This window comes from Prinia subflava, chromosome 18 (genome assembly GCF_021018805.1).
Source record: "Prinia subflava isolate CZ2003 ecotype Zambia chromosome 18, Cam_Psub_1.2, whole genome shotgun sequence".
Classification (NCBI taxonomy): domain Eukaryota; kingdom Metazoa; phylum Chordata; class Aves; order Passeriformes; family Cisticolidae; genus Prinia; species Prinia subflava.
Window position 1 is genome coordinate 13,479,921 of NC_086264.1, and position 12,291 is coordinate 13,492,211.

Here is a 12,291-nt window from a genome sequence, read left to right on the forward strand (position 1 = left end):
TTATACAGAAACAGCTTCAAAGATTTATTTTAAAATGAGGAAGTTCAGTCAGTACTTGGTACATGAATAGGATATATTGAATTGAAAACCTCCATTAATTTTGAAAAATCAGGAGACCCATTTGCACAATCTCAAGGTGGTTTGTTTTAAATTATTACACTGGAAATAGAGCTGTGTCACCAAAATATAGAAAGTGGCAGTTTTACTCAGACTAAAATGTTTACTGCTACTGTCTCAGATGTTAAATGCAGCAAGAGATTTTAAGCTCCAAAAGATTAATTGTTCTAAAACCTGATCTGAGCCATCTCATCACAGCTGTTCGGATTCCAATATGCATTAGATGCCAGGTAAAAAGATGCTGGGATTCAGTATTTAGTCATCCAGGAAGAAGTAGTTTCCACTCTTCTTTTGTTCCACATCCTTGGGAAGAGAAAAAAGGTCACCATTACTTGAAGTAGTCTTAGGCAGACTTGAACGTAGCTGAAATAAAAGACACTTATCTAAACTCCTTTGTGCTTCTCTTATTCTGACTAGTTCCACATGCTGTTTCTGCAGCACAGCAGAACTACCCTGGCACTCTTCATTCTGTTCCATATTTTAGAATCTGGCTCACATATTAAACAGTCATGGCTCCTGTACTGTAAAGGTGCTCCTCTCTTACCTTGATGGAATTGAGTTTGTTTATTCTTGGTCTGTAATTGTTGGGGTCTCTTCTAAAAGTGATTTCAAGCTGAGATAAAAACTTATTCATTCCGGCCAAGAGAGTCTGTGGGCTGTTAAGAGAGGAGAATATTTTAGCTGCATTTTCAGAAGTCTTACAGGATTACAGGCAACTTTGATCTCCATCCTGAGCTCACTCAGTTCTGGAAATGCCAATGTGAGCTGTATTTGACACAGCATGACGTTACATTTTCAGTCAAACCCTGTCTCAGCTGCTGCTGGAAGATGAGAGCAGCATCTCCCTGTGCCTTCCAGCTGTGACCTTTATTTTATTTTGTATCTACACGTGTGTGCTGGCATGCTTATTTACATCTAAGGGAAAAAACCCAAACTTGCACCATAAACCAAATCTAACAGAGATCATAACTTCCTCACTATCAGTGAGTGACTGTGGTTTTTGAATTCCAGCGTGTGTTCCTGGAAGGAAAACCACCCCAGCCAGGGGACTGCAGACACAGGCACACCGTGTTCACTTCATCTGCCTTGTGCCAAGTACTCCCTGTTCTAAAAGCCTGGGTTCTGATAGGGCTGCTCATCAGAAATCTCTGTCATTACATAAAGTTATCTACAGGAACAAAAGCAGCCATCAAAAGGGGCAGCTCTGAAAGTAAAACAAAGCTCACTGCATGCTGGTGACTTGGCCCTCACTGCATCTGCACACAGGTACCACTGATACACTGCTTTCTTTTAAAGTGACTTTCAGAAGGGTCGTTTGCAGGGGGTGTTTTTTTCATTCCTTGCTCTCTCCTGATTGTAATTTGGCCCTCATGCAGTTGCTTAAGGCTGGTCTAGTTCTTGAGGGGTTGGTTATGTACCCCAGCTCTGGTTTAGGCAGCCTGGAAGTGAGGATCAATCCTGTTTTCTGTTCCATGACTCAAAACAAATGTCAGAACCCTTGGGACAGCCTTGGGTGCAGCTTTAATTTCCATAGGCAGGGATGAGTCTTGCTTAGCAATCCCAATGAATCTCTTACCTGTTTGCCAGCGTGTTCTTGGAAGGAATGCCATCAAAAACAATCACACGATCAGCGAGATACGTAGCCATGATAAAATCATGCTCTACCACAAAAGCTGTTTTTTTAGCATGGAGAATGAAACTGCAATGAGGGGAAAGAAGAAGAGGGAGTCGTGTGAGCTCACTGTGACAGCAGAGCAAAGCTCAGCCCCTTGCCCAGGGCGTGCTCTCACCGTTTGATGACTCTGGCAGCCATCAGGCGCTGCTCAGAGTCCAGGTAGGCCGAGGGCTCGTCGATCAGGTACACGTCTGCAGGCTTGCCCAGACACAGCGCCAGCGCCACGCGCTGCAGCTCGCCCCCCGACAGCGTCTGCACCTGGGGGAGAGGGGAACAGGGCTTAGCTCGGGGCAGCTGTGAGCTCGGGCAGTGAGGATGGGGAAACAGAGCCTGCTTAGCTCGGGGCAGCTGGAAACAGGGCCCGCTTAGCTCGGGGCAGCTCAGGCAGTGAGGATGGGAAACAGAGCTTAGCTCAGGGCAGCTCGGGCAGCTCAGATGCTGCTGGGAGCAGTTAGTACCTCCTGGTCAATGATGTTCTCTATCTGCAGGGGTTTCATCACGTCAGTCACGAACTGCGGGTGGGTGTAGGCATCCCTGATCTTCTCGTGCAGCAGCTGCCGGACACTCCCCTAGCAGGAGGAAAATGCTGCTGTTCAGTTTTGTGCACCACAAGAAAACAGAATTTTTAAAAATCTATCTAAAACAGATACCGATATAAAATAGGCAAAAAAGAATTTCTATCTGTCCGTTTTGCAGCAAACACTATACTCAATAAATAAGGCTGAAATGTACCGTGGATTTAGGGCTGATTTTCTGTGGTTTGTAGCTGACATTTAGGACTGGGACCTCACCTGTAAAAAGACAAAATTAATAATGTAAACAAGAGAATTTCCAGTATCCTTGAAATAGGTTCCAGCTTGGGTATAACACATTACCTCCTTCATCAGGTGTAAGTCTTCCTGCAAGCATTCGGATAAATGTTGTTTTGCCAGTTCCTAAAATAAAATACAAGTTACACATTAATCACTTTTTAGTAATTTACACCTCTAACAATTGAGTCACTGATACAACAACAACAAAGACTATTTAATAAAAAATACATTTTTAAATTAGACTGCTTTAAAAATTCCTCTATTAACTTCCAGCACTTGCTACTACTTGCTTTTTCAAATGGAAGAGATCTTAAACCTGCCACCGAAGTTTTTAAAAACAGGGTGGCACTGCTAACACTCAGCAACTTCACATTCTCCCTGCTCAGGGGCCTCATGCTGTGCTATCTTCACCTGGAAACAAGCAGCTCAGCCTAAATCAAACCCAGTCATTTTGAAGCCTGGCTCCCAAAGTGAGGAAGGGCTTCAGGAGCACAATCAGGGCTGCAGAAGCAGTTTCCAACATAAATTGCACTTACCATTTTCCCCTAACATCACCATGATTTCAGAATCAGTGAATTCTCCAGCTACTATGGATAGTTCAAATTCTCCCATCTTTTTTTTCATGCCTGGGTATTTGTACATGCACATCTTTTTAACCTCTTCTTCGTTAGCTGTCTCAGCTACTTTGAATACCAGAGATGCATCTCGAAACCTTAGATTTTCTGTTGGAACGTAGCCATCTAGGAAAATATTGATGCCTACAACGGGAGGAAAAAAGATCATTAGGAGAGGTCTGTAACCAAGTAAAACAAGATGAATTTCACTTCCTGGCTGTAAATTCCATCTGGGTAATGCGAATGCTGCAGTTTAAATGCAATGTTAGAAGAAGCAGCAAGAACTCCTCCTTTCCTTGCTGAAGTGTAACAGGAAGAGGATATGTTTATACAGCAGACAACTGGCATTTTGCTGTCTTTTTTGGGTATGTTTAGAAAGAGAAATAGGGCAAGAATTACCTTCTCTTACGCTGAAAGGCATGGTTACAACCCCATAAGCACTTGGCACACCATACAGACAGCAGATGAAGTCAGAGAGATAATCTAACACACTTAGATCGTGCTCTACAACAATGATGTACCTGAAAAACACAGCCACAGAGATGCTTTTTTACTTCAGTGCAAAACATTTGTGTTTGCTTACTCTAGTCTTGCATGAACAAGAGCTAGCAACATGATTTTTAGTCAATATGGTCTTTTCACTTTATACCAAAAAAGGAGAGTTCAAATCTCTCACAAGCATTTTTAAACTGTCCAATAAACTCGTGAATGATAAACTGAAAGTCCATCTTCAGTGCAAACTGGCAGCTTCTTCATGTACACTAAGTGGAAGGAGGGTGATTGATTTGAGTGAAAAATATTTAAGAAAAAAATCTTTGTGAGAAAGGGATGAAAGAGCAATATTCAGGTGAAAAGTAACCACCAATATTTTCCCATCCTTATTACAAAATTTTGAAATGGGACAAGAAACTACAGGAAATAAGTTTCCAAAATGCAAAGGAATGGAATATTACTGACTTGGAATATTGAAACATCTGTTAGTGTACCATAGTGAGAGGTGAGCACTTCTGAGGGCATGGACTGGATGTTTCCTCCCTCTACAAGCACTCGTGCATTGTTACAGCCTGAAAACATCTAAACTTGTATTTACCTGTCAGGGTTTATTAGGGAGCGAATGGTAATGGCAGCCTTCAAGCGCTGCTTGACGTCCAGGTAGCTGGAAGGTTCATCAAACATGAAGCTAATCCCAAAAGGAAGAGTGAAGCTTAGTGAATGCAAGCTTTCTACTTATTCAAACATAGTATTAACATTTCAACCATAAAGTACATGGAAATAAAAAATTATCATTATTTATACTGAGAATAGGAGACAAAAAATGGGAATTGTGCACACCTCCCTTCATTCTCTGTCATGTGGAAGTGAGTTAAGCATTACTTTGCCAAAAGTTCTGACAAAGTTATCAAAAGTTACAAGAATCAGTAGTTAGGATTCCCATGCACTCACTCTGAGTTACCTTAAATTTAACATGAACTGAAAAGTGCAAAAATATTGTAGAAGACTGGAGGAAGGACATCTTCCAAAGACAGAAAACTGAACAAGGAAACCCACTTGAAATTCACACCAACCAACCAAAAACCAGCTGCACAAAACCAACCAACCAAAAATTCATGACAGCAAAAAAACCAAAACGCTGTAACTCTTCTGATCTTGGCTTTCTTGGTCCCAAGGAGTCAGGAAAAAACCAAGATTAGACAGTAATTTCCTGCTTGCAAGACAGGAGAGGAGGGACTCCAGTTCCAAGAGGTGGGGAAGCAGCTGGACCTCTCTCACTCAGAGAGGCTAAGGGAGGTGTGCTAATTTTTAAACATTATTTAATAATTATGAAATATTTTCCAATATTTCAAACAAAAGTATTAATGTTAAGAGTAAGTGTATATTCGAGGACCATACTCTGAGACAGATTATTAGAAGCAATGTGTAACAGAAGTAAATTAAACATACATATCAGCCTTCTGAATGCAAACAACTGCACAAGCAAATCTCTGAAGTTCTCCTCCTGAAAGGTCCTCAACATTCCTTTCTTTCAGGTGTGTTAAGTCTGCAAATAAGTGGTTAATTTTACACAACAATCCATATTTTTATTACCTACAGAAACATGTATGAACATAGCAAACATTCTACAGAGAGGAAAAGAGAAGAGGACAAGCATTCACTTTACACAGCATCAGTATCACACTGCTAATACTAAATCACAATCACAAATGGCTCCTCTGCAGCATGGGCTGCACGGCTGCTTCTCATCATGCACAAGGATTACATTTCTCTTTCTTGCTCCACCATACATTTGGTGAAGATTTCTGGCCCTGAAAAGAAACTATCCCAGTTCTGGAAGTGTTTCCTGTCAGACTTGGTGAAGAGTTCTGATCTTCAGGAAAATCCAGTCCCTCAAACCTTGCAGGTGGGTGAGGCAGGTAATTCTAAGCAGTTTAATGAACACATTTCAAGCACAGACTGTGTCACTGATAAATGAAGTGGGACTCAGAGCCCACGCTCCTGGGGCACAATGGCAGCCCCACCAAAGAGAACCCATTGTAAAATTAACAACAACTAGATTTAGTAACAACTAAATACAAAACATCTGTAAAACATTACTAGGGCTGAGGATGCAGATGTTCTTACGAGGTGTACTCTTCTCAGTGTTAACCCACTAAGATCAGGTATGTACAGCTTTGGGGGCAGTGGGGTATATTAGTATAACATTTTTACATGCAGTGCTTCTCCCAAGGGGGAAGCTCAGATTTTGCCACATTTGTGAGCAAGCAAGAGCAGCAGATGTTAAGTGAATTTTTCCAGATTTAAAAAAAACCCTTTCTACTATGAAATAGAAACTGCATTAGATTCTGTTAACTAGCATGTATCAACCAGTTTGCCAGCAGAAAGCATTATTTTTGTTATTTACATTACAGCATGCTTTACACTAAATTGCCTTTACTTTTTCTGTTTTTTGAGTTGGTATAATTTACATGTTCTATCACATTATGGTAACTTGATTGTTTCAATAAATACGAACTTCTCAAACACTTTAAAAATTGACAGTACAAATTTACTCACCAAGCTGCTGACATACAACAGTTTGTGTCTTAGTTTCATCCTTCCTATCCAGAATTGATCCCACTGTTCCCTGCACGATAAATAATAAAAAACCCCAACCAACATTAAAAATCTCAGACAGTTCTGAATTATGCTGCTAAATAAAACTTGAAACACATGAGAAGAAGCTCCTGAAATGTCTCACCTTTGCAGCTTTAGGGATCTGGTCCACGTACTGAGGTTTAATGATAGCTTTAAGGTCATCCTCCAGGATCTTGGTAAAATAATTTTGTAATTCAGATCCTCGGAAGTAAGTCAAAATTTCTTGCCAGTCAGGTGGATCCTGTGACAAAATTAAATCCTGGGTTTAGTTTAAAAACATAGTAAGAAACCCTAATTTTAAACTCCAATCAATAAGGCAAAGAGAATATGCTTGTCAGATAACACACCAAAAAAAATCCCCAAAAACATTCTAAAAACAAAGTTTAGAGACTTTTTTTTTCCAGGTTTCACTAGCCTTCAAAAAAAATTAAATTTGCACAGTTAAGAAGCTACTGAACTGAAAGAACTTCATGGGGAAAATGACAGCATGGATGAGTGTAACCACACTTATTAACTATCTGCTACAGCTATCCAAAGGAAAAGGACTGGGATGATAAAAGCACAAACTTGCACAGAAGATGCAACAAATCTGGTCATTTTCTCTGCTTCTGGCAAACATTTCCAAGGAAACAGAAGGATAAAATAAAGGAAAAATGACAAATTGAAAATAAAAGGAACCATTCAGAGCAAGCAGGCAGGGAAAAGTCCCCCCCTGCACACTGCACTGCTCTGAGGGGTGCTGAGTTAATTACTTTGATGATCAATAATATGGAACCAGACTGACACTGTCAGATTTCCAAACCAAGCAAATTCACAGAGGAAATGCTTCATCCGTTTTAGAGAGAAGCAACATGGAAGATTCAGTTCATAGCACGTGTTTGTGCTCATACTGACATGGCTCCTTCACAGCAAGTCTGACTTTGGAAGCATGCTAATTCAATTAAATACACATTCAGAAAGTCAAAAGCTTTGCTATTTCTGCAATACTACACCTGAAACAAGAAGTCCACAAAGTAATATAAACCAAATTTGAAGAGAATGTAGAATGCAGCTGGGAAATTATTATTTCTTTGCAGGTTTAGGTAGCAGCCATGAAATGAACAGTTTATTAAAACATTATTCTTTCAGGTAAAGAAACTGCTGAGGAAAGTTTGAACACACTGGTTCTAACAAGTGCTTCTTGAAGGACAAAAGTGAATCAGAATTCAATTGTCCTCGTGCAATTTGAAGGTAAGAAAGGAACACACTTTACAAACATTCAGTCCAAAAACAGCAACCCAGCTATCTAAAATGCTAACTCTGTTCTCTTCCTGATACATACATCATATTTTCCAAGATTTGGCTTCTGTTTTCCTGCTAAAATTTTCAAGGCAGTTGATTTTCCAATACCATTGGTTCCAACCAATCCCAGTACTTCACCTGGACGAGGGATAGGCAACCTGTACAAAACATTGTCAAGTTTGTGTTATATTTATGCCATCACACACCAACATTTAGTGGTCAAGCAAACGTTGCAATCCATTTTCAGACTTTCTGATTATTACAGCCTTTGTTAGCTTGCAAATATCGAACCCAAATTATATCAAACTCCTTAAAAATAGAAGAGCATAAGAAATATTTAAGGGCAGTCTGTTTTTAAATAGGGGCTCTGTAAAACAATCCCTAACACTAGTTTATTTCCTTATAGTACTTTTTAATAAGAAAAATGTAATTAACAGTCTAAAAGGAAGCTACTGGAGTAAGAACCAAGAACATTTTCATGTGCACTATGTTTACACTGTCAAAAACTTGGACTTTTTGTCTCTTTGATATTTGCAAAATAAAATACCTGTGAAGTTTGAAGGCATTGGCACAGTATCTGTGTGTTGTTTCCTTCTCCAGGTTGCTAGGTAAGTTAACAATTGACAAGGCTCCAAAAGGACATTTCTGGAATATAAATAAATTATAGATCATTAGTGTACACAATTTATTAACAAAAGCCTATGCTTTGTACTGTACCCAGCTGTGCACTTACATTTTAAAATGGACTTCTACCAAATTTCCTTTACATGGTCAACCTGCCAAGAAGTTCTATATCACATTTTTCAAATTAACAGTTTGCAATTTAGACTGTCAGTCTGCAATATGAATAAGGCTCACTGCATATACTCTCCACCTTTCACAAAAAACATCTTTCTCCTGCTAGGTGTCTACAGGCACAAACAAACAAAAAATCCAGACAAAGCCACAAACAAAACCCACACCCTACAACCCAACCAGTACAGTCAAGTGACACAGTCCTTCACTTTCTATAAACAGTAAGTTAACTTGGTCTGATTAGTCCAGTAGAGAAAACTGCTTTTTGAAGTGCATTACTAAATATAACAGCAAAATATGGAAAATCAAGCACTTTAAATAAAGCAGTTTAATTTTTACCTTGATGCAAATACCACAACCAATACAAAGTGTTTCTGAAATCCATGCTATTTTGCTCTGTGATGTGACTTCTATGCAAAGTTTTCCTGGTGAAAAAAAAAAAAATTAAGACAAGGTCAGTAAAGTTTCAGGTGAATCAGAATTCCTGCCTACTAAATTCCCCAGAGGAACATGTAACTGATTAATGTTCACTGAAGCTTCAGATTATCCAAAGGCTTGAAAAGTGTCATTATTAGTAAGAACTGTTCATGCTTTCAGTGATATTTCTAAAGGCTTGATGAAACAAAAAGCTTGAATGATGCACAAAAATCTATCAGTTACAAAGAGCTCATTTCCCTTAGCAGAAGTGATTTAAAAGGTCTCCAAGTCTTTGTTCATGTCTCTCTTACCCATTCGAACCACAGGACAGCTCTTCTTGCACTCCTGCCGACATTTCTTTGGCTTACACTTGTCGTGGTTGACGATAGCGATTCTCGTTAATTTGTCTGCCATAACGCACAGTTTAGGGTTAGACACATACACCAGTTAAGGAGCAGTGGGAGCCTTCCAGATCTTAAAGAAAAAGAAAAGAAAAAACCCATAAGAGACCATGTAACTGCACAGAGAGCAGACATGTCAGAAGTTATTGCTTAGTGGAGTGCAGAGATGAAAAATGAAAAATTATTTGATTTTTTTCTTCCTTTAAGCAACATGGCAAACAGAGTAAAGGCAGAGATACAAATAACAAGGGTACTTGTGTGTAGATAACTGCACAAAATTTTAACATCGACTTTCCATCCCATTACTGTTTTTCCAGTGTAAAAATAAAATCGTGATTGTATCTGAAAATGGATTTGTTTCCAAAAAAAGCAAGTTGTAGTAAGAACATAAGAATCCATACAGCTCCAAATTTTAGTTTTACAAGTTCCCTTTAATAAAGTATCCTTGTTCACACTGTCAAATTGTGACTACAATTATTACTCCAAGGATATGATTAAATATACAATATTTGTGACTCTTGTAACTTCTGCAATATTTCCAGGACTGTACTGATCCCTACAATGACAACTGTCCACAAAAGCAAATAATAATATCTACTCAGAAATAAATAAACAAACTGTCCAAACCCAGACTGAACTCCAGTTACATACTGATATCCAGTTAGGTGAGTGGAATTTGAATTAACCCATGGACTGGGATGGTGGTGATTGCAGGGAGCAGATGCAGAACTCTCAGGACACGGAACACGGATCAGCAGTGTTCCAGTAGAACACACCAGTCACTGAGCAGGGCACTCACCACTGCAGGCACAGGAGAAACTGGTACTCAGAAGCATTTCACTGCATGACTGTGCTGCTCCTTTCCATAGCAAGAATGGAATAAAAAACAGAGAATGAAAATAATAATTGCTAATAACTACTAGGGTTAGCTGTTCTGAATTAGTGAATGATGCTGTGGCAGCAGAAAATTTTCCCAGAATGGACCAGCAACACAGGTGAGGGAAGGAGAGAATGACTAAAAACTGCTGGCTAGAGAAAAAAGGAAATGTCCTGAAAACCCTGTCAGTAGCATTTGTTGAAGCCAAAAGCTGCCCATTATGTTCAATTATGTCATTTAATAACAAAAAATCAAACATGTCTACAAATAAGACACAAAACATGTTATCACAAGCATTCTAAGGCAGCATTCCTGGGCTGTCTGACACAGCTGCTGCACACCCTAACACACCAGATTACACACAAAAAAACACCCCACACACTGCTATCTGCACAGAAGGCAACAGCAAGGTACAGTCTGCAGAACAAGTGCAATGTGCTTGCATTAATAGTATTTATTTCTTTCACAGGTATCAGAGCTAAATTATGATTTAAGAAGTCAAGGCAATTATGACTGAGAATGATTTGTAATGGCAATGAAATATTCAGACTTAAACAAAGAAAAATTAAAACACTGAAAGCAAACGAAGACTGAAGCAGAACCAGAAAGTATTCAATGAAAGATGTGAAGGCAAGGCCTGGGCTCAGAATTGTGCCATCTTTAGTTACTTTGCACAAAACCAGTGAATATTTTATAAAATTACCCTGCATCAGACCTCAGAGAGAAATGCTGAGAAAGAAGTGGGCATGAGCAGCACTTCCAGCTGCCATTGAGAACAAGCTCAGGAACTGCCTCTCAATTCCATTGCTGATGGACTTCACACAGTCACACCATAATACGAACAAGAAAGCCAAGAACTGGAGCACCCAAAGAAAACTGAAATGAAGGCTAAAACAGATTTTCAAACTGTGTATGCGGGACCACTACACCTGTAAGTATCAAAGCAGAAACAATAGTAAATTATACAAGAACTAGTCTATGCTTAAGGTTTTGACATTTATTTTAGAAACTGAGGCAATGTACAAAAAAAGGCGTTTAGACATGCCCCAGATTTCCCTACTGTATTAAATCATGATGTTACTCATAAGACAGGACATGAATAAGAAAATATGTTAACATGAAAGCATATGGCCAAATATACTGACGCTGCACAACGAGTGGGTGTGTTTAGCTTGTGCTGAGCAGTACTAATTATCACTCCATCTTTAACATTTCCCCTTCACATGAAGTGAAAGGCGTGAGAACAACCCAGAAATTAGCATTCTAAAGAAACTAATGAAAGTATTTCAAGACCACTGGTTTAGGACTGCAGCTTATGGAAGGAACTACAGCAGGGATTACATCAGGGCCTGAAAACTGTCACAGGAACTTGCAGGTGAAGTATCCAAGTGCATTCCAGGCAGGAAGGCCCATCACGGTCCTTGAGAAAAGCCAGCCGTGCCGATTTCTCCTGTTTTTACACACACTGGCAGAACACGGCCTTACCCCGCTATCTTATCGCACCCGCAGGAAGGCCTGATCTCCTCAGCGCCCCACACGCACCCACGTGCATATCAGCTTCCCCAAAAGAAGGCAAATTCGGCTTTCTCCCCGAGCCGTTCCAAGGAGGCAGCTCCCGGTTCTCCCTGGAGCGAAATGCCGGCGTTCGCTCTCCCAGGGCAGGCCAGGCCGGCACACAGCCCGATGACGTACCGCGTGTGCGGGCAGCGCCGGCCCGGGCCGTGCCCACGCCGGCAGCGAGCCCCGATCCCCGGGAGCCTCCGGCCCTGAGGCCCGGGCGGGGCGCGGGCGAGCCGACCCTTCTTCCACGGCGGGTCGGGCGAGGCCGCCGCCCAGGCCGAGCCCGGGGGCGCGGTACGAGGAGGGGGCCGCTTCCCCGGCGCCTCCATTGCTGTGCGGGAAGGTGGGAATCCGCCCCGGCGTCACTTACCGGGAGCCGTGAGGGGGGCGCGGCGCGGCCTGAGGGAGGGGCGGGGGGGGCGCGCGGCGCCCTCGCGCCGCGGCGGGGAACGGCGGCCGCTGATCCCGCGCGGGCCCGCGCGCGCAACGTGCTCGCGCCGCCGCCACCCGGCCAAGATGGCCGTCGGGCCCGGGGGGCGGGGCCTCCGCCGAGGGGAGCGGAGGGAAGGGAAGGGCGGCCCTGGCCCGGGACAGCGGCGCGGGAAGGGCC

The 12,291-nt window shown here is 41.5% G+C and overlaps 1 protein-coding gene across 3 annotated transcripts in view; it reads right to left on the minus strand.

Moving 5' to 3' along the window:
* The window catches only part of ABCE1 (ATP binding cassette subfamily E member 1), a 12,746-nt gene continuing 455 nt past the window's right edge, over positions 1-12,291 (minus strand). For 2 of the 3 annotated variants that reach the window (XM_063415367.1, XM_063415369.1), the window contains exons 2-18: positions 9,155-9,317; positions 8,766-8,851; positions 8,179-8,276; positions 7,672-7,789; positions 6,454-6,591; positions 6,270-6,339; positions 5,160-5,256; positions 4,309-4,398; positions 3,618-3,739; positions 3,141-3,362; positions 2,668-2,727; positions 2,525-2,583; positions 2,251-2,361; positions 1,908-2,050; positions 1,694-1,816; positions 662-773; positions 1-420 (exon numbers count right to left, since the gene is read on the minus strand). In XM_063415367.1, coding sequence (XP_063271437.1) covers positions 373-420; positions 662-773; positions 1,694-1,816; positions 1,908-2,050; positions 2,251-2,361; positions 2,525-2,583; positions 2,668-2,727; positions 3,141-3,362; positions 3,618-3,739; positions 4,309-4,398; positions 5,160-5,256; positions 6,270-6,339; positions 6,454-6,591; positions 7,672-7,789; positions 8,179-8,276; positions 8,766-8,851; positions 9,155-9,257 — 1,800 coding nt within the window. In that variant the 5' untranslated portion in view covers positions 9,258-9,317 and the 3' untranslated portion in view covers positions 1-372. Of the gene's footprint in view, positions 421-661; positions 774-1,693; positions 1,817-1,907; positions 2,051-2,250; positions 2,362-2,524; positions 2,584-2,667; positions 2,728-3,140; positions 3,363-3,617; positions 3,740-4,308; positions 4,399-5,159; positions 5,257-6,269; positions 6,340-6,453; positions 6,592-7,671; positions 7,790-8,178; positions 8,277-8,765; positions 8,852-9,154; positions 9,318-12,051; positions 12,203-12,291 lie in introns of those variants that run through there. The other variant, XM_063415368.1, reaches the window with a different exon arrangement.